Consider the following 27172-nt stretch of genomic DNA (forward strand, 5'->3'; position numbering starts at 1 on the left):
CCCCCCCCCCCAAAGACAGAAACATATAGGAGTTAAGTTACCTTGTTTTGTACATGCCATTCTGGCAGCTTCTAACAGCACTTCACCACATGGGACCTGAGGAGCACCACAGTGGGATCAGCTGCCTGTGTGGCTGCTTGCAACTGAAGGTCTTTGGAGATGGTAGGGGCTCTGCCAGGTAAACATCAGATGACACTGGTACACACTTGCATACAGACGCATTATTTTTGAGGGTGGAACAATAATCATAAATACTGACTTGGCTTTTCTGTCAAAGGATCTTGCGTGACTTGTTGCAGCCTACTCTTAAAGGCTTATTTATGCTGTTGGAGAGTCTTTATATTCAGGTCTCCCTCCTCTGGTAACTAAAGGTTGCTGGACCTGCTATGTACCAGTCCATTCAGGCTTTTGCTGGTTCCAGTGTAGTTAAGGTTTCCACTAGATGATCTGCTTGGCTAAGTGTACTGAGGACTTGAAGTACGTTTCTCAGACACAACGCTCTGAGTCTGTGCTAGTGTTTGCTATGTTTTGTCTAGTGGGCATGGATGTAAGCTGATTTGTTTATTCGTAGTATCATAAAGTGAATATGACATGGCTTACCAGTTATGAACACTTGCTGTTCTAGTAGAGGACTGGTATTTCATTCCCAACACCTGTACTAGGCTGCTCACAGTCATCTGTAACTCCAACTCCAGGGGATTCTGGTACCCTTCTTTGGCCTTTGAGGGAACCTGAATGCATACATATGTGTGAGCACATAAATGAAGATGAGATGAACATGGAATGTTCATTATGACCACAGGAGCACTATGTGTGGTAGCATACCCCTTTAAGCCCAGCATGTGAGAGGCAGAGGGAGGTGGATTTCTGTGAGCTGGAAGCCAGCCAGTGCTACACAGGGAGACCCTGCCTCAAAATAAAAGAAAGAAAAGAAATGAAATAAAAAGGAAAACAGAACAACAAAGACTATTGAGCAAGGTAATAGAAGAGTTAAAAACATTTTTTAAAGATTTATTTTGCTTTATATGTAAAATTGTTTTGCCTGTATGTATGTGTGTGTTTATGTCTGTCTGTCTGTCTGTCTGTCTGTCTGTCTGTCTGTCTGTCTGTCTGTCTGTCTGTCTTTTTGTTCATTAGTGTCTGTGCCTACAGAGCTCAGAAGAGAGTGATGGATGGTCTAGAATTGCATTTAGAAAGGCTCTGAGCCACCAAGTAGGTGTTGGGAACAGAACCCAGGTTCTCTGAAAGAACAACTACTCATAACCACTGAGCCATCTTTACAGCTCCCAGTTAAAACCTTTTGAAAATAATTTTATATTTTGAATTATTCATGATAGACATTGATAATAGTCATAGATATATGTGGACCATCCTGTACATTTAAACATTTTTTTTTGAGTTAGGATCTCGTTTGATAGCCAAGTTGCCTTAAACTCTTGATTTCCCTGTCCCAGTCTCCTGAGTGCTGGATTCCAGGCACACACCACAAGCCAGCTTCCCACAGTTGTAGTATTTTTCTGACTCCTGCTCAGTTGTGTAATGGAGTCACGGGGCATAGGTCGGTGAGTGGACAGTAGGATCTCCTCTCCTGGGCTGCAGGCAGTGCAGTGATTGAATCAGAAGGAACTCTCCATGCTGCTGCTGGAGGAGCTGCTTATGGAACACAAATAGGCAGAAGTGTGAGTGTCCCCTGGGATCTTAGGGAGAAGTGTGAGTGTCCCTTGGGACCTTAGGCAATTAGAAGCTAACACAGCTTTACCTACCTCACTTCTCAAATCAAGCAAGTGCTTTTTCTCTTGTTGCGATGTGAGCACATGCCTGTGCTCAAGGCACTTCATCCTGCTTTCCTGTGTGCCTGGGACCCATTGTTTTACACAGTGCATTGCATATATGAAGTAGCAGACTTATTTATTTCTTCTTAGAAGTTCTAAACCATAGAATTATATAAAAAGTTGTTCAGTAAAAGCAGTCCATCTGTATTGCCCTTTATACCTTACAGAGGGCTCTATTCCCGTCTTAGACCATTTGTTTGCTTAGTGATGACTGTTGTTCATTTCATCTTAGTTTCCTCCACTTTTACTGCCTTTGCCTGACATTGTGGCTCTAGATCAGAGTCTCCCATGTCTAGGCTGACGTAGAGGGACAGAAAGTGGGCAAGAGACAGGTAGTACACTCAAGTGGTCCAGATGTTTTTAAGAAAAGGAAGTCCATGGTAGAGTGAGATCCTAAAGGCAAGGAAGATGTGGTTGGTTTTGTCTGGATTGGGATAGGTGATGGGATGTTGATTTAGAAAATGTCTCATAGAATGCTTAATCTTTGAGCCTGATGGATTTATTTAATTTACTTATGTATCATATGTATGTGTATGCATGTTTGGGAATACACATATGAGCCCTGGATGTGTGCATACATGTGGAGACCCTAAGTTAACATCTGGTGCCTTATCTGTAGTCCTCCATGTTATTCACTAAAGGAGAGCAGCTTCTTACTGAGCAGAGAGCTCACTGTTTCAACTAGTCCAGCTAGTCAGCCAACCAGCTTGCTGCAAGGATCCCATCTCTGCTCCTGAATGTTGAGAGTATAGGTGGTTACTATGCCTACCCAGGTATGTGGGTTCTGGGGATCTGAATTCTGGTTTTCCCCTGCACAGCCATCTCCCCTGCTCCTAACTTACTTATAAAAGTAGATGTTATTGTATGTATTTAAGATATATACATTGGAGCTGGGGAAATGGCTCAGCAGTTAAGAGCATTGACTTTTCTTCCAGAGGTCCTGAGTTCAATTCCCACATGATGGCTCACAACCATCTATAATGGAACCTGATGTCCTCTTCTGGTCTGTCTAAAGAGAGCAACAGTGCACTCATATACGTAAAAAATATACATTTAAACACACATACACAAGCACACATTGATGTTATTGAATAGGCATAGATAGTAAAATGGTTATGATAGTGAACAAGTTTACATATCTCTCACCTTACATAGTTAATTTTTTTCGTTTCTTTTTCGGTGGCAAGGGTAGCTATATCATTTAACAAGAATGCCAACTACCATACAGTTTTATTACCTTGCGTTATACAATGGATTGATTTGTTGAGCCAGGGGAGGGGCTCTGGAGGAAGTCAGTGAACTTGAGAGGCTCAAGAGGTCTCAGTGGAGAAAAGACTTTTCTAGAAAAGCTTCAGCACGCTTGTTCAGCACATTTGCTGACTGATGTGTGTCAAGTGCCTGCTAGATCCTCCAGCAGAGCTTACTGATTCAACGCAGTCCACACCGTTCCATCCTCTCAGCTGTCACAGCTACCACAGGCCCAACACACAGGCGAGATGAGGAGGTAGAGACAGGGCTCGCCCTGACTTGGCACCCCTGCATGGTTATTCACTTACGGGACACGTGAACTTGCTGAGAACCGAGGCATCTGATGAAGGGTTCTTGCTGATGTCCCTTCTGACCCTGGCTGGTTTTGCATCTGGAAAATACTCCTTTTTCTATGACAGTGTGCAACTTTCGTGCAGATGGCATTGATTTATGGTTCCAATTTCATCTTTCATTGATCATACTATTCAGCTAGTATACAAAAGGGGAGGGAAGATATGTTAATTTTGGGTTTTGCGAACGTATCAGTTAATGGGAAAAAATTAGGCTGAGCTTTATAGTAACAGCATGATGTTCAGACATAATGATGAAGTTGAAGGAACTATTTTGAACTGTGAGTGTGTAATGCTGCCATTATGTTAAGAATAAGAAAATAGAGTTCTTCTCACTAAGCACAGCAGCATTAAAGGAAGTTAGGTTTAGCTCTATGTGTGAGGCTACGATTTGTTGGAGGCAAACTCAGTTTTAGGACAGTGCCCACTTCAGAATGTGGCTTTTCCTCCTAGTGCCCATCTTCCGATTGGCTAGATCACGGGTCTTGGAAAGGTAATGAGTTAAATGCCTGGATCACTGGTTTGCCTTGTCTGTGGCTGTATGATTTTTTTTATTCGTGTGTGCTATATATAACTGGTACCATGACAGGTGCTAGGAAGCAGAATAAGAACTGTCAGTTCTATTTCTAAGTAGCACATAAAATAAATCACTGGATTCATTTATTGAATGGCCAGAGACTATTTTTTGAGGACTTGTGATATGGGGATCATCAATTTTCAAATTAGGAGAGGGCCAGAACTCTCTCTCTCTCTCTCTCTCTCTCTCTCTCTCTCTCTCTCTCTCTCTCTCTCTCTCTCTCTCTCTCTCTCCCCCCCCCCCCCCCCCCCCCCCCAGAGTCAAGCACTATTTGATTCATGGAGCGTCTGCTCTTCCTCTGGACAAACAGCTTGCCTGCTGCCCTATTCTGGTACTTACAGGGATGAAATAATGCAGTGCTTGCACAGTACTCAGTCTTGCACCTCACACACGAGCTATAATAAATGCTATTTCTGGTTTCATGCCACATAAATTGCTGTGCGACACATTTTTACAGCTTTGATACAAGAATACAGAGAAATTAAACTCAAAAAAGTTGAGCAAGTTGCTGAAGATGTCTTAGCTCTGTGTGGACAAGAGAACACCATGGAAGATGATGAACGAGGCCAGCGTTTCTGTGCACTACGAGCTCTGCAGAGACTTCTGCTTTTTATTGCCACTAGAGTCTCAGACAGATGGGCATAGAGAATTGACAGACAAACACAGACATGGGAGAGTGTGCTGGGTCTGAATGGAATGTCACAAAGCGAACACCAGTCTTATATAATACAGAAAACAAAGGGATAGGATGTCACAGCAGGCAAAGTACATTGAAGTTACCTGACACAAAACAAAGGAATGCCTTCAAAGGAACTTACAGGAACCAGGTAATGTTTACAGTAATGATAAAGCAGCCCTGCCTAGGGTCAGCTAATGGCAGGTAAGGATTTCACACCTTAGTCACAATTTGTGCTACTCCTTTGAGCCTTGTGAAAGCTAGCACCAGGCAGTTCTGCTCTAGCAGACCTTATCATGAATAACGCAATATTACAGCCCCCCTATTTCCTAGGCCTTGGTAAATCCTTGCATATGAGTGTAACTTGGCTGTTCTTTTAAGTATCTGTAGGGAATCTCCATTTGTCAGAAGAATTCACCAANTTGCTTCTAATATGCAATGTAGTCTGCCATACCTGACTGTAATGAAGATTCTAAGTATACTTTGCTAAGCTTGCCCTGAGATTTATATTTCTTATCCAGTAAAATACTGTAAGAAAGCATGCAAGACCCTCTACAATATTGCAGGGACAAATCTGTGGCATTCTAGCTATGGGAATGCCAAGGTTCTAGGAGGTTGAGTTTCCTTGAAACTCTTTGCCTCAGGACTGCTTCCAGGTTTCCAGACCTGTAATGGGAGTCACTACTGGAGTGGATGTAGCATTTTATATTCTGTATAAAATGACAGGAGTAGAGATGAGAAGGGATAGGACTTGGGTAATAGACATTTGGAGCAGGTATCCATCTGACCTGTTCCTGCCTGTGCTACATTCAATCTCCAGGCCCAGCACCGCCTGCCCATTGTATACTCAGCCTCAGCCTGGTGAGCCTGCCTGACTAGCCCACTTGCACCTTGTTCAGTCCTCAGGCCTAACCCTGTTTATACATCCCGTGTACCAATCCAATCTGGTGAACCCAGCCTGCACCATCCCCAAGCTCCAGGCTTGGCCCAAGACTTTCACACTCTGTGCCAATCCAGTCCCCTGTGTCCGCCTGACTTTGTCCCTCCTATACCATATCTGGCCCACATGCCCAGCACTGCTCACTCAGCCTGTGCTCTGACCAACCTGGTGAGTCCACCTGACCCTAGCCCACTTGCTCCTTCCCCAGTCTCCATACCCAGCCCAAGACCCACAGCACCTCGCACCCTGGCCCAGCCCATTTTGTCCACATCAGCCATATAACCAGTGAAAGAAACCCACATGCCCAGGTTTCATTAAAAATAAACAGTATAAAAGGTCAAGAGGTACCCCCCCCCACACACACACAATCAGTCCTGTAGAAACATTCTCCAGTGAGAATGACCCAGATGAATCTTAATGAGCAGGAAAATAACATTTAAGGATCTTTGAAAAAGCCATAGGGGATCATACTATTTTATATATACCTAAAATCATCCACAATATGTGTGTGCATGCATATGGGTATATGTATGTGTGTGTAGTTTAAATGAAGTTATGCCATTTGGGTGATGGCTCCTTACAGGAGCCGTAGACTGTGTAATAAAACTCCAGTACCAAGCATGAGAAATCTTCTTTTGAGTTGTTGGTTGGGAGAGTGCAAGTAACTCCTCAACAGTGTAGAATATTACTCTTAGTCTTGTTTGCCTCTAGATCAAAGTTAAGACAGTTGCAAAAGATACTATACACTTCAGACACAGGACCTAGAGGAATTGAGCTGCATCTGACCCAGAAGCCTCCTCTGAGGCTAGCTAGTATAGTGTCAGGAGATATGCCAGTTACCACCAAGGAAAGGAAACAGTGAACTGTTGTAAGCAGCTGTGATGCCTGTGAACCACAACAGTGACCAGCATGGCAAGCTATCTCTAATTTTAGCAGTAACCAACAGCTGTCTGATTGGACTTAAGGCCCCTGAGGGAAATCAAGCCTGGGTCTGGAAAGGTGGCCAGGTGCCCAAGGCTAGTGAGGTCGTGATCTTAGAGGGGAACTCACTCCCGCCACTCTCCAACCCGTGTGATCCCTATCTCCATTCTAACTTCTTATCCTTATACCCTCTGTGGGTACAGAGAGGGTTAGTCTTCCCCCTCATCAAAGAACACCCCCACCCCAGCAGGCAGACAGCTGGTCAATGCAGCTGCCAGCCGACTGTAGAATGCCCAGCCCCAACTGATAATACACGGTACAGCCATACACCCAAGGCTCAGGAAACGTTGGGAAATGGAGTGGAAAGTGTATAAGAGCTGGAGGACCAGAGAATCTGCAGCAAGATTGTGTCTTCTAGGTATGACAGGGAAGCTACACTCATGAAATCTCACCAGTAAGGCTGCCTAAACAATGACAGCACCACTTGACATGTCTAAAATGGGTGGGGACCTCACGGGGTTCCACTACAGGCAACTGATGACTGTGGAGAGGGAGAGCGGGTCTTTTCCAGGGATGCACACACACACAGACACACACAGACACACACAGACACACACACACGCGCGCGCACACACACACACACACACACACACACACACACACACACGTCAAGCAGACAACTCCAGACATTGGAAAAGAAGCCTTTGAATTTGAATTTGAGATGGGGTAGGGGGAGGTGTCAGAAAGTGGAGAGGGGGGTGATGATATAAACATATCATCACATGCATATTAAATAAAAATCAAAAAGTAGATTATTTTGAGTTTCTTTAAAATAAGAAAAGCATGTTCTGGAATGTACTATTTCTATTTTGGAGAACATCATGCCTCCCTCTCCTGATATGTGAAACCTGAGAATGCTACTTGGCAAAAGAGACTGAGCAGATAAGACTGGAGACCTTGAGAGCTAGGGTTTCCTAAGACATCAGGGGAGCTCAGTGCGATCCCAAGCATCTTACACCAGGAAGGAAGGGAAGCAGCAGGTCCAGGAACCCAAGGATGCCAAGCTGCTGGTTCAACGGTGGAGAGAGGAGGCACCAGCCAGGGGATGCAGGTGGTACCTGTGTGCTACAGAAAGCTGCCTGATAGCTTCTCTTCAGCCGAGGAGGCCCCTTCCGATAATTCCTCCCAAAGTACACTGGCCCAGCTTACTGTTCCGTGCGTATATGATGGTGTGTTAGAGAAGCAGTAGTTACTCGTAGGAGGGGCCTACAGATTGATGAGTTGGCTCCCATTCACACGAATCACGACTCAGGCCTGTGATGGAGACTAGAAGTGGGAAGCCTTTGGTTTGTATGATGATTCTTCAGCATTTACTACCCAGGACCTGCAGGTCAAAACGATGATTTCTGCTGAGAAGGCTGTTCACTTAGAGTTCAGTCTGCATTACCAGTGGGCAGTGTTGGTTTTCCTCAAGAGAGAGAGACTAATACCTGCAGAGATTTAAATTTTTCTTACGGTGCTTATAGGGTGGTTGTATATGGGAGGGAGCCATTTTTAAGAAGAAAGGTTTGCTAAACTGTGTCACAATATGAGAGATATAAGTAGGATTTCCGAATTGCTGTTCACCAACAGATGTAGTTCCGTATGGAACCAGAAGATGGCAGAATTGACACACAAATGAACTGTGGAGTTGTAGAAGTTTTCTTCATTTTAAATAGTGGTATAGAAAGATATGTTAGCTATAAATTGAAGCCAGCTTCTAAAGAGAGTTTGGGAAACTCTGAAAAGGAAGAGCCATAGAATGCAAATAACTAGACTGCTTCCCAAGTCTTCAGTGTTACATTTTTTCCCCATGTTCCTTGTAGCAGTCTGCTATGAGTTTGTTCTGTAAAGTGCAACACTGATTGTTCTCCAGATACGGCTAGTCCCTGCTTGGCATATGTGGGCTTCTGTTGAATATATTCCAGAGTTGCCATTTGAAACCATATGAGGAATTTACTGATTTAAAGTTAGCTGAATCTCTCGAATGCTTGTAAGTATGGCAAACTTTGAATGAAGATGATTTCTAGAAGTGATGATCACAAAGTCTGGGTTTGACCTGTGCTTCCTGGGCCTCTAGTAACGTCCACACCAGGAGTCCAGAGAATGGTGATGTCATTGTCCTCAGTCGTTTTCTTACTGTGACGCTGAAGATCACTAACTCACTTTCATACTTTATGGTTTATAGTTTTTTTTAGTTTTGTGCTTTATTTAATAAATGGTTAGGTTGCCCCCTGCAACAGTAAGCTAACATTCAGAGAGGTTTTTATTTCAAAGAAAGAAAATTCAACAACTCTTGGTAACTGCATTAGTATTTAGCAAAAATTTAGTCTTAAGTTTTTTCATATTTCTGGTATTAATTCTAGTGAGCCCAACATTCTGTTTTCTCTTTTTAGGTTGAAAAATCAATGGGGGCACATTTGTCTCTGTCTTTGTTTTCTCTCTCTCTCTCTCTCTCTCTCTCTCTCTCTCTCTCTCTCTCTCTCCCACCTACACCTACCTCTCTCTCTCTGTCCTCTGTCTCTCACACCCACACACACCCCTACCTCTATATTTCTGCCTCTCTCTCTGTCGCCTCTCCTGTAAGCTATATTACCCTATCTTTACCTTCCTGTCTCTAGTCCTAAGGTTTAGGATTGCAGGTATGGACTATCCTGCTTAGCTCCATACATATTTCCTTTATGGGAAACTACTGTTATCTTTAGAAAGAACTTTGACATGTGAAGCATTCTCAGGTCTAATGAAATGTCACCATCTCATGTCCTGGGTTCATCCCATGTATATGAGGAGATAGTATGCCACAGAGCGCATGTGCCAGGGGACCTGGGGACTGCATTATTTGCATGTCCTGTCCCAGATCCGTAGCACTCAGCCATGCTTTGTTCTTGTGCAGTGGAATGCTCTGTTGTCCTTCACATTGAGATTGAAAAAAGATCAAAAAACCAAACAGAAGGCATGGAGGGGCAGGTGGAGCTAGACGAGGCATTTCTTTGTAGACTGCCTTGGGCCTGAATTGCCATGCCACAGAAGTCAGACGCCATGCTGGGGCCTTTGTGTCAGGCAATGGCCAGGATGGTGTTTCATCTGAGAACCTTTTCCACGTTTTTCTTTTGTTTCTGTATTTTTAAGAAATAAAAATGCAATCTAAGAGCATAAAGGGTTATGAAGCATGCAGTTCCATAAATATTGATGCTGAGCCTCAGAAGTGGTCAGCTCCTGCTTCCCCGACATATTGGGGTTACATTTCGTTGTTGACCTCCTGAATTGGAAAGCACAAGGCGTTACTGTGCCCTTTTCTTTCTTTTCTCTTTCATTTATTTCTGTGTTTTCATTCTTTGGTTAGTTGTAGACATTGGGAGCTTGTCTTTACATTCCTGTTGATGTCAGTGGACTTCATTTGACTCTGTTTTCAGGGGGGTTTCTCAAAGTTGACACTCTTACCTGAAGAAGCAATTTGTATGCAGTTTCAAGCCTCTAAGAAGCTGTGTGAACTGCTCTGTTGTAGATCATTGCTAAGTTAAAAAGAGACACTGTTGTCAAACCTAGCATTAATCTCACATCTGTAAGTGTATTTGAATTGGCCCCCTGTTTATTTCTCCCTCACATCGAGTCTTTGGTCCACAGAACTTGTACATTGTAATTGCAAATAATTTAGAAAATATGGATAAGCAGGTAAAAAATACCTGTAATCCTATTGCATTTTTCCGTATCCTTCATATGGATATATGAATGGTTTGTTTTGTAAAAAGATAATTGAAAAATAAGGGAATATCAGTAAAGATATTTCTGTGGAAATGTATAACTTTTTGGTTTTTATTCCTTCTTGGTAGTTTGATTTTTTTCTACAAAAATACAGAGTTTTCTTTTTTTTTCAGCTGGTTAGTGAGATTGATAATATATTTTCTCACTCTCAAGGTGCTTATGGTCAGTAGAAAAATTTTTTAAAAAATTATGTTACTAAGTAGGACTCGTGAGTTGGCTTAGTGGATAAGCTTGCTCAGTGTGAAAGCAAGAGGATCTGAGATCAAACCCCCAGCACCCATGTAAAGCCAGACATGGCTGCATGGATTTGTAGCCCATTATTGGGAGACAGTGATGGAGATAACCCTGGGCTCACAGGCCAGCTCACCTAGCCGAAATGGCCCTCAGGCTCCATGGGAGACCCTGTCTCAAAGTGTAAATGTAGCAAGCATTTGAGGAAGGTATCACATATTGACTTCAGAACTCAGCATGTTTGTGCACACAGGTGCTTGTATAGCTGTATACACACACACACACACACACACACACACACACACAGTGAATAAGTCAGGTAAGAGTTTATGTGGGAGTTAAGAATAATGAAGGACTTTTTTTGTGACAGAGAAGGTATAATAATGGGAAACTAAAAAAAAAAAAAAATTAGAGTAAGAGGCTGGGAGGGATTGCTCAGTAGGTAAGAATGGTTCCTGTGAAACCAGGAGGACCCATGCTCGAATCCCCAACCCCCACATAAAAGCCATATATAGCCATGTAGGCCAATAACCCTGTTGGAGGGTACTGGAGGCAGAGCATTTCAGAAGCTTGCTGTCTGGATGCCTAGCTGAACCAGGGAGCTTCAGGTTCAGAAAGAGAGAGAGCCTGTCTCAACAACAAGAAAGACATCCACCACCACCACCACCACCACCTCCACCTCCACCTCCTCCACCACCACCACCAGAACCAATAAGATGAAAGTCATAGAGGACCCATTGTCTCCTTTGGCCTCATGCATGCACATCCATAGGTTAGTCACATGAGCTTGCCTAAATGTGCATATATACTACATACATACCATACCACACACAACAAATAAAAAGTATCTAATGGATACCATAAAAAAACTTCTGCTTCAGCTGGGCAGTGGTGGTGCACACCTTTAATCCTAGCACTTGGGAGGCAGAGTCTGGTGGATTTCTGAGTTTGAGTCCAGCCTGGTCTACAGAGTGAGTTCCAGGACAGCCAGGGCTACACAGAGAAACCCTGTCTCGAAAACAAAACCAAAATCCACCCCCCCCCAAACCAAACCAAACCAAAAACAAAACAAACAAAAAAAACCCTTCTGCTTCAGAACAATTAAAGAAAGTCACTCATATGCATGTAATTATCTAAATATATGTTTATTCATTAGTCAGGAAATGAAAGTGGAACCATTAGGTGCAGAGTGAAGCTGAGGGAGGTCAGGGGAATGCTTACAAGGTTACTCAGAGTATCACAGTAGTGGTCCGAAGCCCCTTGTCCACCTCATGGACACACCCATCACTGAGTTTGTCGACATAGTTATCACTTACGGTCACTGTTATTACTGTCTCTGGAGTATGGAGGTCTAGAAACGCTTGTGGGGGGAAGGTCACACAGTAAGAGCCTCAACTTGGCCTGCCTGTCTGGGTGATTTGATGATCTCGGAAGCGGCATGGCTGAGATGCCACTGCTGGTCTGCCCTACTACACTGACCTGGGCTTTGACCTCATCCCTCGATACTGCTCCTAAGCATGAGGACGAAGCTGTCTTAGCAGACTCGCTGGAAGCACAGCACCGAATGTACATGTAGTTTCACATTAAAAATTGTGGAAAACAACAGGCTGATTCTTGTTTTTGGTTTTGTTTTTTTTTTTTTTTTTTGAGACAGGGTTTCTCTGTGTAACCCTGGCTGTCCTGGAACTCACTCTGTAGACCAGGCTGTCCTCAAACTCAGAAATCTGCCTGCCTCTGCCTCCTGTGTGCTGGATTACAGGCGTGCATCACCACGCCCGGCTAACAGGCTGATTCTTACCCTGCACACACACACACACACACACACACACACATCCACAATATTAATATTTTGGTGTGTAACCAGGGTAGAAGAATTCATAATGGGATAGTCTGCCTCCTCACTGCCTGCTCTGGATCTGGTGTGCATTGCACTTATGGCACATTTCAGTTGTCCTGGCTCCTTTGTAGGTGCCCCAGGGCCTGGGTGGCCTCTGCCTTGTATACAGGGAATTGTACTCTAAACCCAGACCAGCTCTCTGTGTGCCCCACCCCGACCCCCAGGGAAGCCTCTCATTGCATCCAGGACACTGCAGCCACCTGGCTTTGCTGCCCCTGGGTCTCACTGACCACTTCTTGTCTTTCTTGCCCCTCAGGAGGTGGTGCTCCTCAGGGCTCCGTTCCTGGTCTTGATTCCTCTCTTGGCTTTTTCTCTGGGTAATGCGTTGTTCTTCCGGTGCCAGACCTCATCTGACCTCTGGTGGCTTCTGTAGTTCCAGCCATGGTATTTTTCTTGTTTACTAACTGTATTAGGGTTCTCCAAGGAACAGAACTAATGATATATGTATGCATTAGTAAGGGATTTATTAGAGCAATTTATAGACTGCAGTCTGAACAGTCTTAACAAAGCAAGTCTGAGACTTTATTCTCTCTTTTTCTTTGAACTTGACCCTTCTTCTCTCAGCCGTATTTATTTCCAGGTATCCATCCATCCATCTTTCTTGCCTGCCTTCCTTCCTTCCTTCCTTCCTTCCTTCCTTCCTTCCTTCCTTCCTTCCTTCCTTCCTTCCTTCCTTCTTTCTTTCTTTCTTTCTTTCTTTCTTTCTTTTTTTCTTTCTTTCTTTCTTCTCTCTCTCTCTCTCTCTCTCTCTCTCTCTCTCTCTCTCATTTATTTATTTATTTATTTATTTATTTATTTATTTTTTCAAGACAGGGTTTCTCTGTATAGCACTGGCTGTCCTGGAACTCACTCTGTAGACCAGGCTGGCCTGGAACTCAAATCCGTCTGCCTCTGCCTTCCAGGTACTGGGATTAAAGGCTTGTGCCACCACCGCCCGGCTCTTTTTTTTTTTTATTGGATATTTTATTTATTTACATTTCAAATGTTANCCCCTTTCCTGGTCCCCCCCCCCAGAAACCCCTTATCCCATCCTACCTCCCCCTGCTTCTATGAGGGTGTTTCTCCACCCACCCACCCATTCCTACCTCCCCACCCTCAGTTCCCCTACACTGTGGCGTCTATCAAGCCTTCATAGGACCAAGGACCTCTCCTCCCATTGATGCATGACAAGGCCATCCTCTGCAATGTATGCAGCTGGAGCCATGTGTACTCCTTGGTTGATGGCCTAGTCTCTGGGAGCTCTTGGGGGACTGGTTGGTTGATATTGTTCTTCCTGTGGGGTTGCAATCCCCTTCATCTCCTTCGGTCCTTTCTCTAACTCCTCTACTGAGGACCCTGCGCTCAGTCCAAAGGTTGGCTGCCAGCATCCATCTCTGTATTCGTAAGGCTCTGGCAGGGCCTCTCTGGAGACAGCCATGTCAGGCTCCTTGGCATCCACAACAGTGTCTGGGTTTGGTAACTGTATATGGGATGAATCCCCAGGCGGGGCAGTCTCTGGATGACCTTTCCTTTAGTCTCTGCTCTATACTTTATCTCCATATTTGCTCCTGTGATTATTTTGTTCTCCTTCTAAGGAGGACCGAAGCACCCACACTTTGGTCTTCCTTCTTCATGAGCTTTATGTGATCTGTGAATTGTATCTTGGTTATTTGGAGCTTTTGAGCTAATATCTACTTATCAGTGAGTGCATACCATGTGTGTTCTTTTGTGACTGGGTTACCCCACTCAGGATGATATTTTCTAGTTCTGTCCATTTGCCTAAGAATTTCATGAATTCATCGTTTTTTATAGCTGAGTAGTACTCCATTGTGTAAATGTACCGCAGTTTCGGTATCCATTCCTCTGTTGAATCTGGGTTCTTTCTAGCTTCTGGCTATTAAAAATAAGGCTGCTATGAACATAGTGGAGCATGTGTCCTTATTACAAGATGGAGCATCTTCTGGGTATATGCCCAGGAGTGATATAGCTGGGTCCTCAGGTAGTACTATGTCCAATTTTCTGAGGAACCACCAAACTGATTTCCAGAGTAGTTGTACCAGCTTGCAGTCCCACCAACAATGGAGGAGTGTTCCACTTTCTTCACATCCTCACCAGCATCTGCTGTCCCCTAAGTTTTTGATTTTAGCTATTCTGACTGGTGTGAGGTGGAATCTCAGGGTTGTTTTGATTTGCATTTCCCTGATGATTAAGGATGTTGAACATTTCTTTAGTCCATCCGATATTCCTGAGTTGAAAATTCTTTGTTTAGCTCTGGACCCCATTTTTTAATAGGGTTATTTGATTTTTCTGGAGTCTAACTTCTTGAGTTCTTTGTATATATTGGATATTAGCCCTCTATCGGATGTAGGATTGGTAAAGATCTCTTCCGAAACTGTTGGTACCTGGCATCTTTCATCAGACTTTTGTGGCAGCCTTTGAGCTCGTCTCCTGCCATGCAGCTGGCTTTTGGATCTTACTTTTCCCCCGCACTGTTCCCTGCGCCACAGTCTTGGCACAGGTGATCGAGTCTCTGCTTAAACTCTCACTTTCTAAGTTTGTGGCATGAAGCTCAAACTCTTTCTTATGGTGTCTGGGACCTCCTTCTCTGATTTCCTGGAGCTCCTGACCATGACTTGGTGCATGATAATAGGTTATGGCTTGGGTCTGCCTGCTGAAGGACAGTGTTGACACAGGCTGGCGGTCCCTCAAGCACTCTGTCTTTGTGTTCATGTGCTTTTTTCCTTGTACTTCCTCTTCCTGCACCTTTCTGCTCATTCGGAAGATTCCTCAACTGACTATTTAAATCTACTCCCAACCACGTTCCTGTACTGGACCACGTGACCACTATACTCTATGGAGTGGATTGTGACAACCAGTCATACAGGGACAAGACATTCTTAATCTCAGACCAAACCAATAGAAAGCATTTGCCTTTAGATCCCACCCCACTCCAAAATGTTTATAAGGTCCTATCCATAAGGAATAAAGTACATGAGTTATTTCACCAGAGACCATCTGAGAGTGCCTGTTTTGTTGCGCTGTAACACCCTAAGAGAAGAGAATTCTCTCCCCAACCTTTTGTAGCTTGAAACTGCTCCAGCCTGCTGTAGCCACTTCCTGCCTGGTGGCCCTGGCTTTGGCTCCTAGCTGCCCACTGTGTCCGGCCACCTGCCATCAACTCTGGGCCAGCAGCGACTGTGGAAGGGACCTGGCAGCCCACTTTGCTCTAGCTCCCCCTTGGAGAGCTGCAACTTTTTGGCCTCTCTGGCCGGTCCAGATTCTCGCAGACCCCTGTGATAGCACCCAGTAAGCAGCAGCCTTTACAGGGTTAATTTCCCTTCACTTTATAGAAGGCAGTTTAGGCAGTTATTTGCTGACCTAGCTAGGTTTGAGTGTGGCTAGTCAGGACCAAGGTCTGGGAATGATGGGGCTGGGTCCCAGCGTGCCTGGGAAGTTGATTCCTCAGTTGTGTGGTGGCAAGGCCTAGGTGCCAGGCTTGCTTGAGAGTTGGCAGAAACTGGTGTGTGGAGGCAGAAGTAGGAGTGCCAGCTTACAGTCAGCCTTCTCTCCCCTGGTGTGTTACTTCCAGTCAAGCAAAGGTAGCTCTGGTTTATTCCTTGGTCAAACAGGGTTGAGAAGTTGAGCTGTGTGGCATGCTATTCTATGAGTTGAAGATTCATAGAGTTGAATTTTCTTCCTGCCACCGAGAGTTGTGTGGAACATGGTATCAGGAAGTGAGAAGAACTTGTTCAGATCAGGGCTTTGGCACCGATGACGGTGCGTCCCCAAAGGTTCAAGAATTTTAGGTTAACAAAAGACTTTTGACACCTCACAATAAACCTTGAGATGATGTTTGCCTTATTAGTTTTGCTTATGAAAAGATGTCAATTTTACCAACAGCTACTGCCTTCTCAGATATAATTAAATTTGTATATTTTAGGTGGCCTGCTTGATTCGAGTTCCTTCTGAAGTGGTTAAGCAGAGGGCACAGGTGTCTGCTTCTTCAAAGACCTTGCAGATTTTTTTGACTATCTTAAGTGAAGAGGTAAGGCTGCCTTTAGGTCTCCTCTCTTCTTCCTCTGCTGAGGGAGATGGTATCTTAGTGAGACCCCTGAGGGCGCACTGCCTGAGCCTTTGGGACGTCAGGGTAGTTTAATGTTCAACTACAATAACTCTTTTCTGGGATTAGTTTTCATTTGGTTTTGAATTATTTTCATTGTTTTCCCCTAATTTTGAAGGAGTCATGTATTAAGTGCCACTGCTGCATATGCCCTGAATGTAATTTGTCTCAGGGTCAGAATCAGACAGACTAAATCATGTGAGGGAACTAAAACACTCTTAGAACATTGCTTCAAATTTGAGGGCCCGTGGGAGAGAAGCAGTATTTAATAATAATGGGCTGATCATCATTACCAGAAGGTCATTACCATAACATCATAATGTTAAATGAAATTGTCATTGCTTCCTGGGAATGCGGGCACATGCCTTTAATCCTGGTGCTCTGGAGCCAGAGGCAGATAACTTTGTAAGTTTGATGTCAGCCTGGTCTACACGGTGAGTTCCAGGCCAACCAAGACTACATCGTCAGACCCTGCTACAAATAGACAGACAGATGGATGGATAATGGATAGATGGATAGATAGACTGACCCTGCCTCAAACCAACAAACAATGAGTAAATGCCCCTTCTCTTCCTGATCAGTGCTGGCTTGGTTGGATCTGCCCTACCTAGAAGCGTGGCTACTAGGCATGCTGCTGTTTTCCTTGTATGTGTTTAGGAGAAGCCTCTCTTCTATTTTGCTTTGATGTGGGTGTCAAAACCTCATTGTGTTGCCTCAGGTTGGCCTTCAACTTCTGGGGTTATTCAGTCTTGCTGCCTGGGCTCCTGAGTGGCCATGACTTCTGCCACTATGCAGTGACTACTTGTTTTTTCCTCCTCCTTAACTGATGTGAGCGATCTTAGTTGAGGTTTAAAAAAAAGTTCTTTGTGTTTGTTTTGGAGGTGGGGGGCTTCCTATGTTGCCCCCTATGGGTTCAGTCTTCTTCCTCATCCTCCCAAATGCTGAGAAGAAAGGTGTGTGCCCCTACATCCCACATCTTTCTGTTCTGTTACCAACTGTAGGAGTGACGCCATTGCTTTCGTCTGCTTATTGGACTACATGTGTGCTTAAGCATATAATACTAGGATTATCTGCAATATATGCTTTATTGAGAGATTATTGGCAAATTTCTGAAGTAAGTCTTTCTTTTTTTAACATTCAAGGATAATGAACATTTTGGGTACTGGATTTTGAAAATGTATGTAATGTAATTTTTTTTCAAAAGACAAAAATGCTGTTACTTACACTATGTAGCTTTTTTCATTATTAGAGATATCATGAACTTGCGGCTTATGTAGTTTAAGCCATTTAGAATGTTTACCTTCAGAAAACTGTGGCTAGTGAGTGTCTTAGAATTCAAATTTTAGAGCATGTAAGTCTCTTTCTAGAATGTTCTTTACAAATCTTTGTTTCAAGTTTTTAATCACCTGGCTTTCGTTCATTTCAGGGCATCCAAGGACTGTACCGAGGCTATAAAAGCACAGTTCTAAGAGAGGTAACCCAATTATTACATCCAAAGTCCCAAACAACAATGGCTGTTGACTGGTGAACCTATATTTTATTCTTTAAGTATCAGAAATATATTGGAAAAACTGGCTTAAGAAATAAAAAAGAGGGGCTGGAGAGATGGCTCAGTGGTCAAGAGCACTGGTTGCTCTTTGGGCAGTCCTGAGTTCAATTCCCACATGGTGGTTCAGAACCATCTGTCAGAGGATGGTCTGATGCCTTCTGCTGTGCACAGAGCACTCATATACATACATAAACAAATCTTTGAAGAAGCTGAAAGGAGAGTGGCACCACCAGAAGCTGCTCAGTTGCACCGTGGTTGTACCATCTAGGAGAATGCCCGTGATGGTTTGCTGAATGGGAAGAACTACCAAGGGTCTGACAAGTTCTTGTGAAGTTGCTTACGCAAGAAGCACTGCAGAATCACAGGCTTCTGAAGCCACCACAGGGAGGTAGCTTTGGGTCCCCAGTGGGAAGTGCAGTGGGTTGAGGAGCTCACTCTGGAGAGAAGCCTGCTGCTTTCATCTTGTGCCTTCCAGCTAACATGCTATACTGGTTTTTTGAAGAGGGTTGGGGTGGGAGAGGGGATGATAAAGCAAGACTTGGCCCTCAATAACGACATCACTAATGCTGAAGACAGCATGCTTTAATCTTTTATACAGTGAAATGAAAGAAACAATTTTGGTCCAGGACACAGTTTTCTGTGACAGAAGGAAGAGCTTGCTGATGTTTCTTCCTCTTCTTGTAGTCCTGGGATGAAAACATTTTAACTTGTAAGAGTAATCCAGTGTAAATAATAGGGCAATTAATAGAATATTGAAATGTTCTCGTTTTGCACACCTGGAGGTCTCCTTAGGATGCTCCGACAGACAGTGTGTGGTGTGGCCTAAAGCTTTGGTTTTCACTAACAACCTGCAGTACAGCCTTGTTGCTGTAGAGCCTGACAGGTCCCCTTTTGGCAAACTGAATGGCCTGTTTTTACTTGCTACTGTCTGGCTGAAATATCACCTGTGTGAGTCTCCTTTTGCCCTTTCTTTCTGACTCACGATATCAGTATGATTTGCCCATCTTACACCTGGATGCAGGAAAATGTGGAGAAAAGTAATCAACGTGTTTTATTTTTCTGAAAAGGGCTGAATAAATGAATATATTTCCATTCCAGAGAGTGCTAGTTTTTCATACAAAGATAAAACACACGCTCACAACTGTTCCATCCTTTCAAGAATTTGTTTTGATATATGTCATGCTAGTAATTAATTTTTTGGCTACAGTCCTTGTGAATTGTGTGACCTTACTGAGATGACTTTGTTTACTCAAAATGGCAGAGCTTTGTTGGCAATTTCATTGGGGTCTTGAGCATTACGCAGGCTCATAAGGAGCCTTCAGAGGTGATTTTGCTCGAGGTATATTACTCTGTGCATTCTCGGCTGGAACGAGAGAGGGATTACTGCCGAAGGAAATGTAGCTTCTCTTCCAAGTGAGACAAATCAGAAGTGAAATGTCTGCTTTAAACAACACTTTTGCATTATGGGGAGTTTTGAGCCTTACATTATCCTGGCACTGATATCAAATCTTTCTGTCTGGTGCCGTCTGATTGTTTTAATAAGAACTACACTGAAGCTTTAGTGAGAACCACCAGGAAATGTGTGCTATTTGTTGAGTGTGAGGTTTTTTCCTTTAAAATAGTTTCTCTCACTAGCCTTTAGGAGGGGATTGGAGTTTGGGTCCGTGCATTATAAGGGAGATACGTGTTTTCTGGGCTTCCCTAGCACTGTCATATGCATTGCATTGCTGTACTGGATGCTTGTAGATACTGTAGATGTGTCTTCTTGCTCATCTGAACTAGTTCAGTTTCTGTGAATTTTACATTGAGTCTAATCAAGGCCAACAGGTTAGACTGCTTACCTCACCTTTTCTCTTCTCATCTTTCTCATGGACTTGACCATATTAGCTATGACTGAGTCCTGGGCATACTTGACTCATGCTGTTGAATGTGACATAGAAGGACTTGGGTAGGCAAAGAAAGCAGAGAAAAGCCATCTGTTTCAAAAGAACTTGGAGTAAACTAAGTTCAACTGATGCCTTTAGTCTACAAATTCTACTCAGCATTATGCAGAATAGCTCTGCCCTGATGGGGAAGCGCATGGGGAGTCTTCCTTGCCATGCAGTTAAAGCCTGCTGAGGTGATGCACCTGGAGAAGCCCACCTGGGGTGGCTCTCAGTGTATGTCACATAGAAGCAAATAGAATGTGGGTGTAGTTACCCCAATGATTGGACCTTTAAAATCATTAAGTAGGTTGGGAAGAATTGTGATTTAAAAAATTTTGTTGCTGATTTGCTGTAAAAGTTGGCTGTTTCAAATAAGGGCATCATCTACCTTGCCTTCTATTGCTCTGATAAAACATTCTGACAAAGAGCAACTTGGAGAGGCATGGGTTGTGAGGCTGACATTTCCATGTCAGTCCATCAAGCAGGGACAGAAGCAGAACCCAGGAGGGCACACTGCTTATTGACTCCCTCCCATGGCTCCCTCAGCCTGCTTTCTTAAACAACCTGGTACCACCACTGGGGTGGCACTACAGGAGAGATGGGCCCTCCCACATCAATTAGCAATCAAGAAAAAGCCTTGCAGGTGTGCCCCAGGCCAATCTGGTGGAGGCATTTTTCTCAGTTGCGGCCCCTCCAGCTCCTATCCCTGTTGAAAGAGCATTAACCAGCACAAGGACCCATTCAAGGAAAGCCTCTTGCTTTGCTGGGATTGATCCCAGGGCCAGGTGGGCAAGCAGGCTTTTGGACCACTGAGGTGCGTCTGAACGAGCCTGGCTTATTCAGGACACTTCAGTGTCCTCCTTTGAAGAATGATGCCACTGCTGGAACTTTACCACTGTCTGTCCTTAGGTCTGTCCACTGCTTTCTCTGTTCCTGGTTGTACATTTTACTGTTTGATAAGAGAGGTTCTCTTTTTAGCTATGCGTTCTAGCATGTGTCTTTAAAATTGTCTCCTTGCTTTGCCTCTGTGCTTTGTCTGTGGTGTCTCCCCTTACTTCCAGAGTGTTTGCTTTTCTAGTCTGCATCTCTCTCTAAGCTGATGCCTTTTCTCTGCCCTTTGCATGCTGCTCTCGAGCACAGTACCATCTACACAGTGGGCTCTCAGGAAACATTCCACAGCCCATTTGGGTGGCTTCTGTTTTGTTCCCATGCTACCAGACACCACGTTCATCGCTGAAGGGCGAGGCTGTTCTGACTGGGGCTGGAAACAGCCAGGCTCTTCTGCTGCTGTGCTGCATTGCTATGATCTGCACAATTGCTAGGCAGTGAAATTCCAACGTGGACATACTTTTCCAAGACTTGAATTTTCTTGACCCTTAGAAAAACTATTTTTGTAAGTGTGGCTTTGTTGGAGCAGGAGTGCTATGGGCACTCACTGGTGTGCATCACAGATTATCAGACGCAGTGGCCAGCAGCCTTTCCAAACTTTTAATGCAGTGTTGTCCTTCAGTTACAATTGAGTGCAAACACACCGAGCCTGATTTTAATCCTCCAGAATTCATTTTATTAACTATGACCAAATAGAACATCTGTTTAAATTCCATAATGTTGGCTTCATGGGAAAAGAAAGGGAAATCCCTATTTGGCCTTGGATTTTGTCCATTGCTTTCTCAGTCAGCAAACGTGTACTAAGACATTCTTATTAGTGGGAATGTTAAACAATTGAAAAACAAAATTTCCCCTTTAATCACAGAGCTTTATAAGACGAGTCACTTAATTGCATTTGCATTATTGTAACTTCTGTAGAAATCTCTGAAGAATGGAGGACAGTTCATTCAGTTAATCCTTTAGTGCAAGATTTGACGTCACTGTCCTTGAGCCTGGACCTTAGCCTACAATTTTTATCTTCTCATCACAAACAGTTTTAAGCAGAACAATTTAGTAAGACGAATTTAATGTAGAAATAATAATCCCAGCCCTTTACTCTGTGATTAGGATTTGTTTACAGAAGCAGCTGCTAGCTACTTTTCTTATTCTTTGGGTGAATTTTGTTTTTACTATAAAGTTTCAAAAATTTCTTGGCCTGCCAGATGGCTTAGCTGATAAAGACCTGGCAACTTGAGTCCAATCCCTAGGACCCCCATGGTGGGAGGGGAGAACAAACTCCTGTAAGCTGTTCTCTGTCCTCTGATTATGCACTGTGGCACTCAAATGTGCACACAGACATATAGGCACAATAAATAAAGTGCAATAAAAAGAATTATGGAGTCTTCACATACTTCTATGGTATATTTCATAGTTTTCTATCAACTCTTCTACATATCCATCCAGTGGAGTCAGTTTTTATATTCTTGTGTCTTCTACAAGTACTCTTATCTTAATTTTTATCCTTTCTAGTTAAAGTTGCTCCTGTGGAAGGGATACACACACACACACACACACACACACCCCACATATATAAATCCTATTACTGTGTAATTTTACTGTTGGAAAACTCCATAATATGCTCCTTCCACAGGAGCAACCTGTAGAGACAACATATATATGTGTATACATGAACACATGTATATATGTGTGTGAATATATATATATGTATATGTATACATATATATAAACACATACATAAATGAATGAACTATTTTCTAAAATTACATACAAAAATAGTAAACAACATATTGTTTCATGAGGAAGATCCTTTATCATATATGTGTGGTCATTGAAGACCATAGGCTGAAAATCTTAAGTCCCATTACTGTGTAATTTTACTGTCGGAAAAATTCCATCTTATAAGAGGGATTAAGAGAGAAACTATGTTTATGCATTAAGAAAATTCAATTTGAAATAAAATACAGAAATTTTATAAGCAATTCAAGGCTGAAGGTTATTTGAAGGAACTTGAAGATTTGTATCTGTGAGGTTTGACAGTCTGGCACAGACTAGCATGGGCTCATATAAAGAAAAGTTGCAGTTTGAAATGGATTATGATCATGTACTTAATGTATTTTTAAATCTTTAATCTATAAAATATTAGCCCTTTTTTCAGATCAGTGAGCTGAAGCTTGTGAAATTCAATAGAGCTAGCGAAGTGGTGGCACTGGAATGTGAGGTTGTGTGGGGGAACCACCAAAGTGTGCCTTTCTGGTCCCAGGATGCCTCTTGCTCACACCTCACAGATAAGCCCATTGATCACCCATTCAGTAACCAGGACAATGGCAACAGATGTGCAAGGCTTGGATCAAGACCCAGGAAGTAGAATACAAATCAGTGTCCGGTGTGTGCGGCTCTGCACTTGTGAGTCTGTGGAGGGGTGTGTGTCTGAGTGTGGGCATGCAGGGGCACATGCTATTGCCTGCACATGGAGGACACTGAATATTGCAAGTCCACTGATTGTCCTGTCTGTCCCCCCCCACACACACACACTGGGGTTAGAGGCAAGCATATGGCTATGCTCTGATTTTTTTTTTCTATTATTTGCATGAGTTCTGGGGACCCAGGAACCATTCCTAGTGCACAATTTTTGAATTGTAAAAACTTCTAAAAGATAAAAATTAGGCATTAATGCTCGATTCAGCATCTTCTCTCCTATAATCCTCACTAGGCTTCTTGGACGCCCCTCCTCTTTCCCTCTCTGGGTGTCATCGTGTGCAGTATGTAGGAAAGTTGATGCTCAAGCCTTGAGATGGCTCTGGCACATAGACAAGTACAGTATGTAATGGTGGAAAAGATGAAACCAATAGGTAAAGTGTGTTCTCTCCTTTGAAAATGCTGCATTTGATTACTGCGCTTGATCTGAAGCTTGTGGTATATAATGAGACACTAGAGGGTGCCCAAGGCCTGTGTTTTAAATGTTGAAGTGAGAACTCTCCACAGGCAGGAAGCTTGGCATTGTTTACCTGGCTTCAATAAAAGTGGTTCACATTGGAGAATGCAATTTTTTTTTTTTAACTTTGCTACATACATGCTCAGACTGTATTTATTTGTTTAATTTAAAGACAGTATCAATTGGTACAGTGCTTACCGGACATAGAGGTGATGTTTGATTCCCAGAAGTGCATAAAATTGGGTGTATGCCTGTAATACCCAAACTGGTGGCAGACATAGTATGACCCTGAGTCCAAGGTCATCTTTGCTTCTCTTTCCAGTTTGAGGCCAGCCTTGGATACATGAAACACGTAAAACAAACAAACAAACAAAACCAACCAACCAACCACCCCCCCCAAAACAAAAACCAAAGCAAATGAAGACATTCCCTCCTTATCTAGAGCAAGCTGTTCTCAGACTCAGTCCCCCTGTTTCAGCCTCCCAACCCAACCCAAAGAGAAATGTCCCTGATTTCAGTGTGATCACGGGAAACTTCATACAGGTCCAGACAGGTGGATTCATGAACTTGTCAAGTCAAGATGAAAGGCCTGCCTGAGCTCGGAGCTTGGAGCCTCTAGAGGCTGGTGGGAGGTGGCTTTGGGGCCTGGAACAGGCAAAGGTTAAGTTCAACTGAGAGCTACAGCTTAGCCACTAGGGTTTGTGTACTGGCCTCTGTCTGCAGCACCTGTGGTGTTTTTGTTCTTTATTGTAGTTACTGTTGTTTTTCCACACTAGGAAAAAGCCTTCAAAGATTAGTCTGCAGCCAGCAGCAGAATATGTGTGGACTGTCCCATCCTAGTGACTTTTATAAATCTTTTTATAAATTATTTCAAACACACACACAAAAAAAGCTGTGGGGCTATAGGGAGGATTCAGTGGCTAGGAGCACTGGCTGCTCTTCCAGAGGACCCCGGTTCAGTTCCTAGGACCCACATGATAACTCCAGTTCTAGGGTAGATGGCTCCTCTTCTGGTCTCCATAGGGACTAGCAATGCATGTGTTCAGATTTGGGTTGTGTGAAATAATTTAAAATAATCTTAAAATGGCAAGTTAAATTTAAAACTTAATTCTTAAAATCTTACTGTTTTGTCAAGGAAGTGTGTGTAAGGCTGTAAGGAAGACGTGGTGACCAGCGGCTGTCCTGCTCTTACTTTCTAGAGGCCGCCTTTGAAAACTGCTTTTCCTCTGGCCTTTGTTTAGACCTACACTTTTGGATACTGTGTTGAAACCTTAGGGTGTGGAATTTTTCGGGTGGAAGAGAGGATGTAGTTTGCTCTGTGCTCCTCCCCAGCAGGGATATGTCTTAGCCTTCCAGAGAAATGCATTTAGTTCTCTGGTGCACGTGGTATGCCTTGTTTTGACGGATGGATCTTGTGACAGTTACCCAGTGTGTGCGGTGTCTGCTGGTTTACCTTGTTGTTTGCTGAGAGCTTTTCTCCACCCTTGTAGACATTGAGTTTAAACAGTGTCTGCAGTGTACACAGGGGTCTCTCTAATGAAGACCACAGCATCTCCTCAGATGCTGGAAGATCGTACACTGCATGTGCCTTTCCATGCCCCTCATGCTGTGGAGCCACACATGTAGAGTGTCTGATGTCCTTAAGGTTAGATTTGGGTTACTTTAATTTGACTGTTTTTTATATACAGGCGCTACACAAATGGTAGTGTATGGCTGGCCGCAGGCGCTGCCCTGTTTAATCACTTGGGTAGGTGTTCTCTGATTTCCACACACAAATGACTCAGGTATTTGTTGTGAAGTGTTCCATGGGGTAATATTTTGAGGCTGTGTGACTCTCCTCTTCCCTAATAATCTTTCACCTAATAGTTTTACCATCTGTGGATGCTTCTTTCTTGGAAAGTTTGTTACATTGGTATTGCAAAATGATGATTTTCCTAATACTGTCTTTTTCCTCTGAGTTTATTAATTGGCATTCATCTGTGAAGAAGTTTTCCTCTTTTACCCTCAGATTTTTAAAAATTATTATTTATCTTCACTGCAGTCTCATGAATTTATTTTTTTCTTTTTGGGTAACAACTTTTTTGAGATATAATTCACATACCATCAAATTCACTCATTTAAAGTGACACTTTAGTGGGTCATAGTGTAGCCACAGGTAGGTGCTCCTGGTCACCACAGCCAGGGAATCCTTGTTCAATAATTATATTTATATTGTTTGGTGTGGTCAGTGGGAGCCTGTCCAGGCCTAGGTCTCTATTGTCACCGAGAGCCTCCTTTCCTTTTGTCCCAAGCCATTGCAGTCTTACCTAGCCGCACTGGTCCTTGGTGATGTTGATGGATAGTGTATTTAGAAGCAATATCTGGATAATAGGTACATCATTGCATCTAAGCTCTCATCTGGAGTAGAAAAAAAAAAAAGTTAAATGGGTTATTTATTCCTTCAGTTTCCATCTATTTATCTCCTTCCTACCCCACATTAGCTCTAGACTGAAGTTAGAGGGGCAACAGAGGTGCAGCTGAGGGAGAGTTGCTTTGCAAGACTCTGTGCATTGGTCTCATGCGAACTGCAGGAAAGGGTCATCTTGAAGCTGTCAGTGCTGAATGAAAAAGAGAAACACATATATGCAACACACACACACACACACACACACACACACACACACACACACACCAATAACAATTAAGGAAAAGCAGCATGAATTTGAGAGAGAGCAAGGAGGGGTAGATGGGGGTGATAGGAGGGAAGGAAAGGGGGAATGCTGCTATCACAATTTAAACAGTTATTTAAAAAAACACCACCACCTGGCACACTCATCCTCCTCACCTGCTCTGGTGACACTGTGTGACATCCACTAACCTGTGTACTGTGAGTGGTGACACTGTGATGTCCACTAACTTGTGCACTGTGGGTGGCAACACTGTGTGATGTCCACTAACCAGTGTACTGTGGGTTTTGGCTGAGTACCAGAGGTAATAGGAATGACTGTAGCGTGCATTCCCTGAGGCTGATGTGTGGATATGAAGGGATGTCCTTTTGCTCGTGGCGTGTGGAAGTTAGAAGGTCTCGACTCTCCTTACCCTCATTGCAAGTAAAAAGAGCCCTATCCTTTTAGCAGGGCACCTACTGCAGTTCCTCAGGGTGAGATGGTGTTAGATGTGGACTGCAAACAATGAGTAAATACAGGAATGCCCCATGCAAAGCAATACCCCGAGTAGTTGATTTCCTATTTCACGTCTTAGAGAATAGCAAATAGGTCTTACCTCATGGTGAGACTTTTTAGGCATTGCTCAATATATATGACTTTG

The 27172-nt window shown here is 43.5% G+C and overlaps 1 protein-coding gene across 2 annotated transcripts in view; it reads left to right on the plus strand.

Moving 5' to 3' along the window:
• The window catches only part of Slc25a26 (solute carrier family 25 member 26), a 98677-nt gene that overhangs the window by 16593 nt on the left and 54912 nt on the right, over positions 1-27172 (plus strand). For both annotated transcript variants that reach the window (XM_021189835.1, XM_029534969.1), the window contains exons 4-5: positions 16393-16497; positions 17999-18046. In XM_021189835.1, the coding sequence (XP_021045494.1) occupies positions 16393-16497; positions 17999-18046 (153 nt within the window). The remainder of the gene's footprint in view (positions 1-16392; positions 16498-17998; positions 18047-27172) is intronic.

This window comes from Mus pahari, chromosome 2, assembly GCF_900095145.1.
Source record: "Mus pahari chromosome 2, PAHARI_EIJ_v1.1, whole genome shotgun sequence".
NCBI classification, from domain to species: Eukaryota; Metazoa; Chordata; class Mammalia; order Rodentia; family Muridae; genus Mus; species Mus pahari.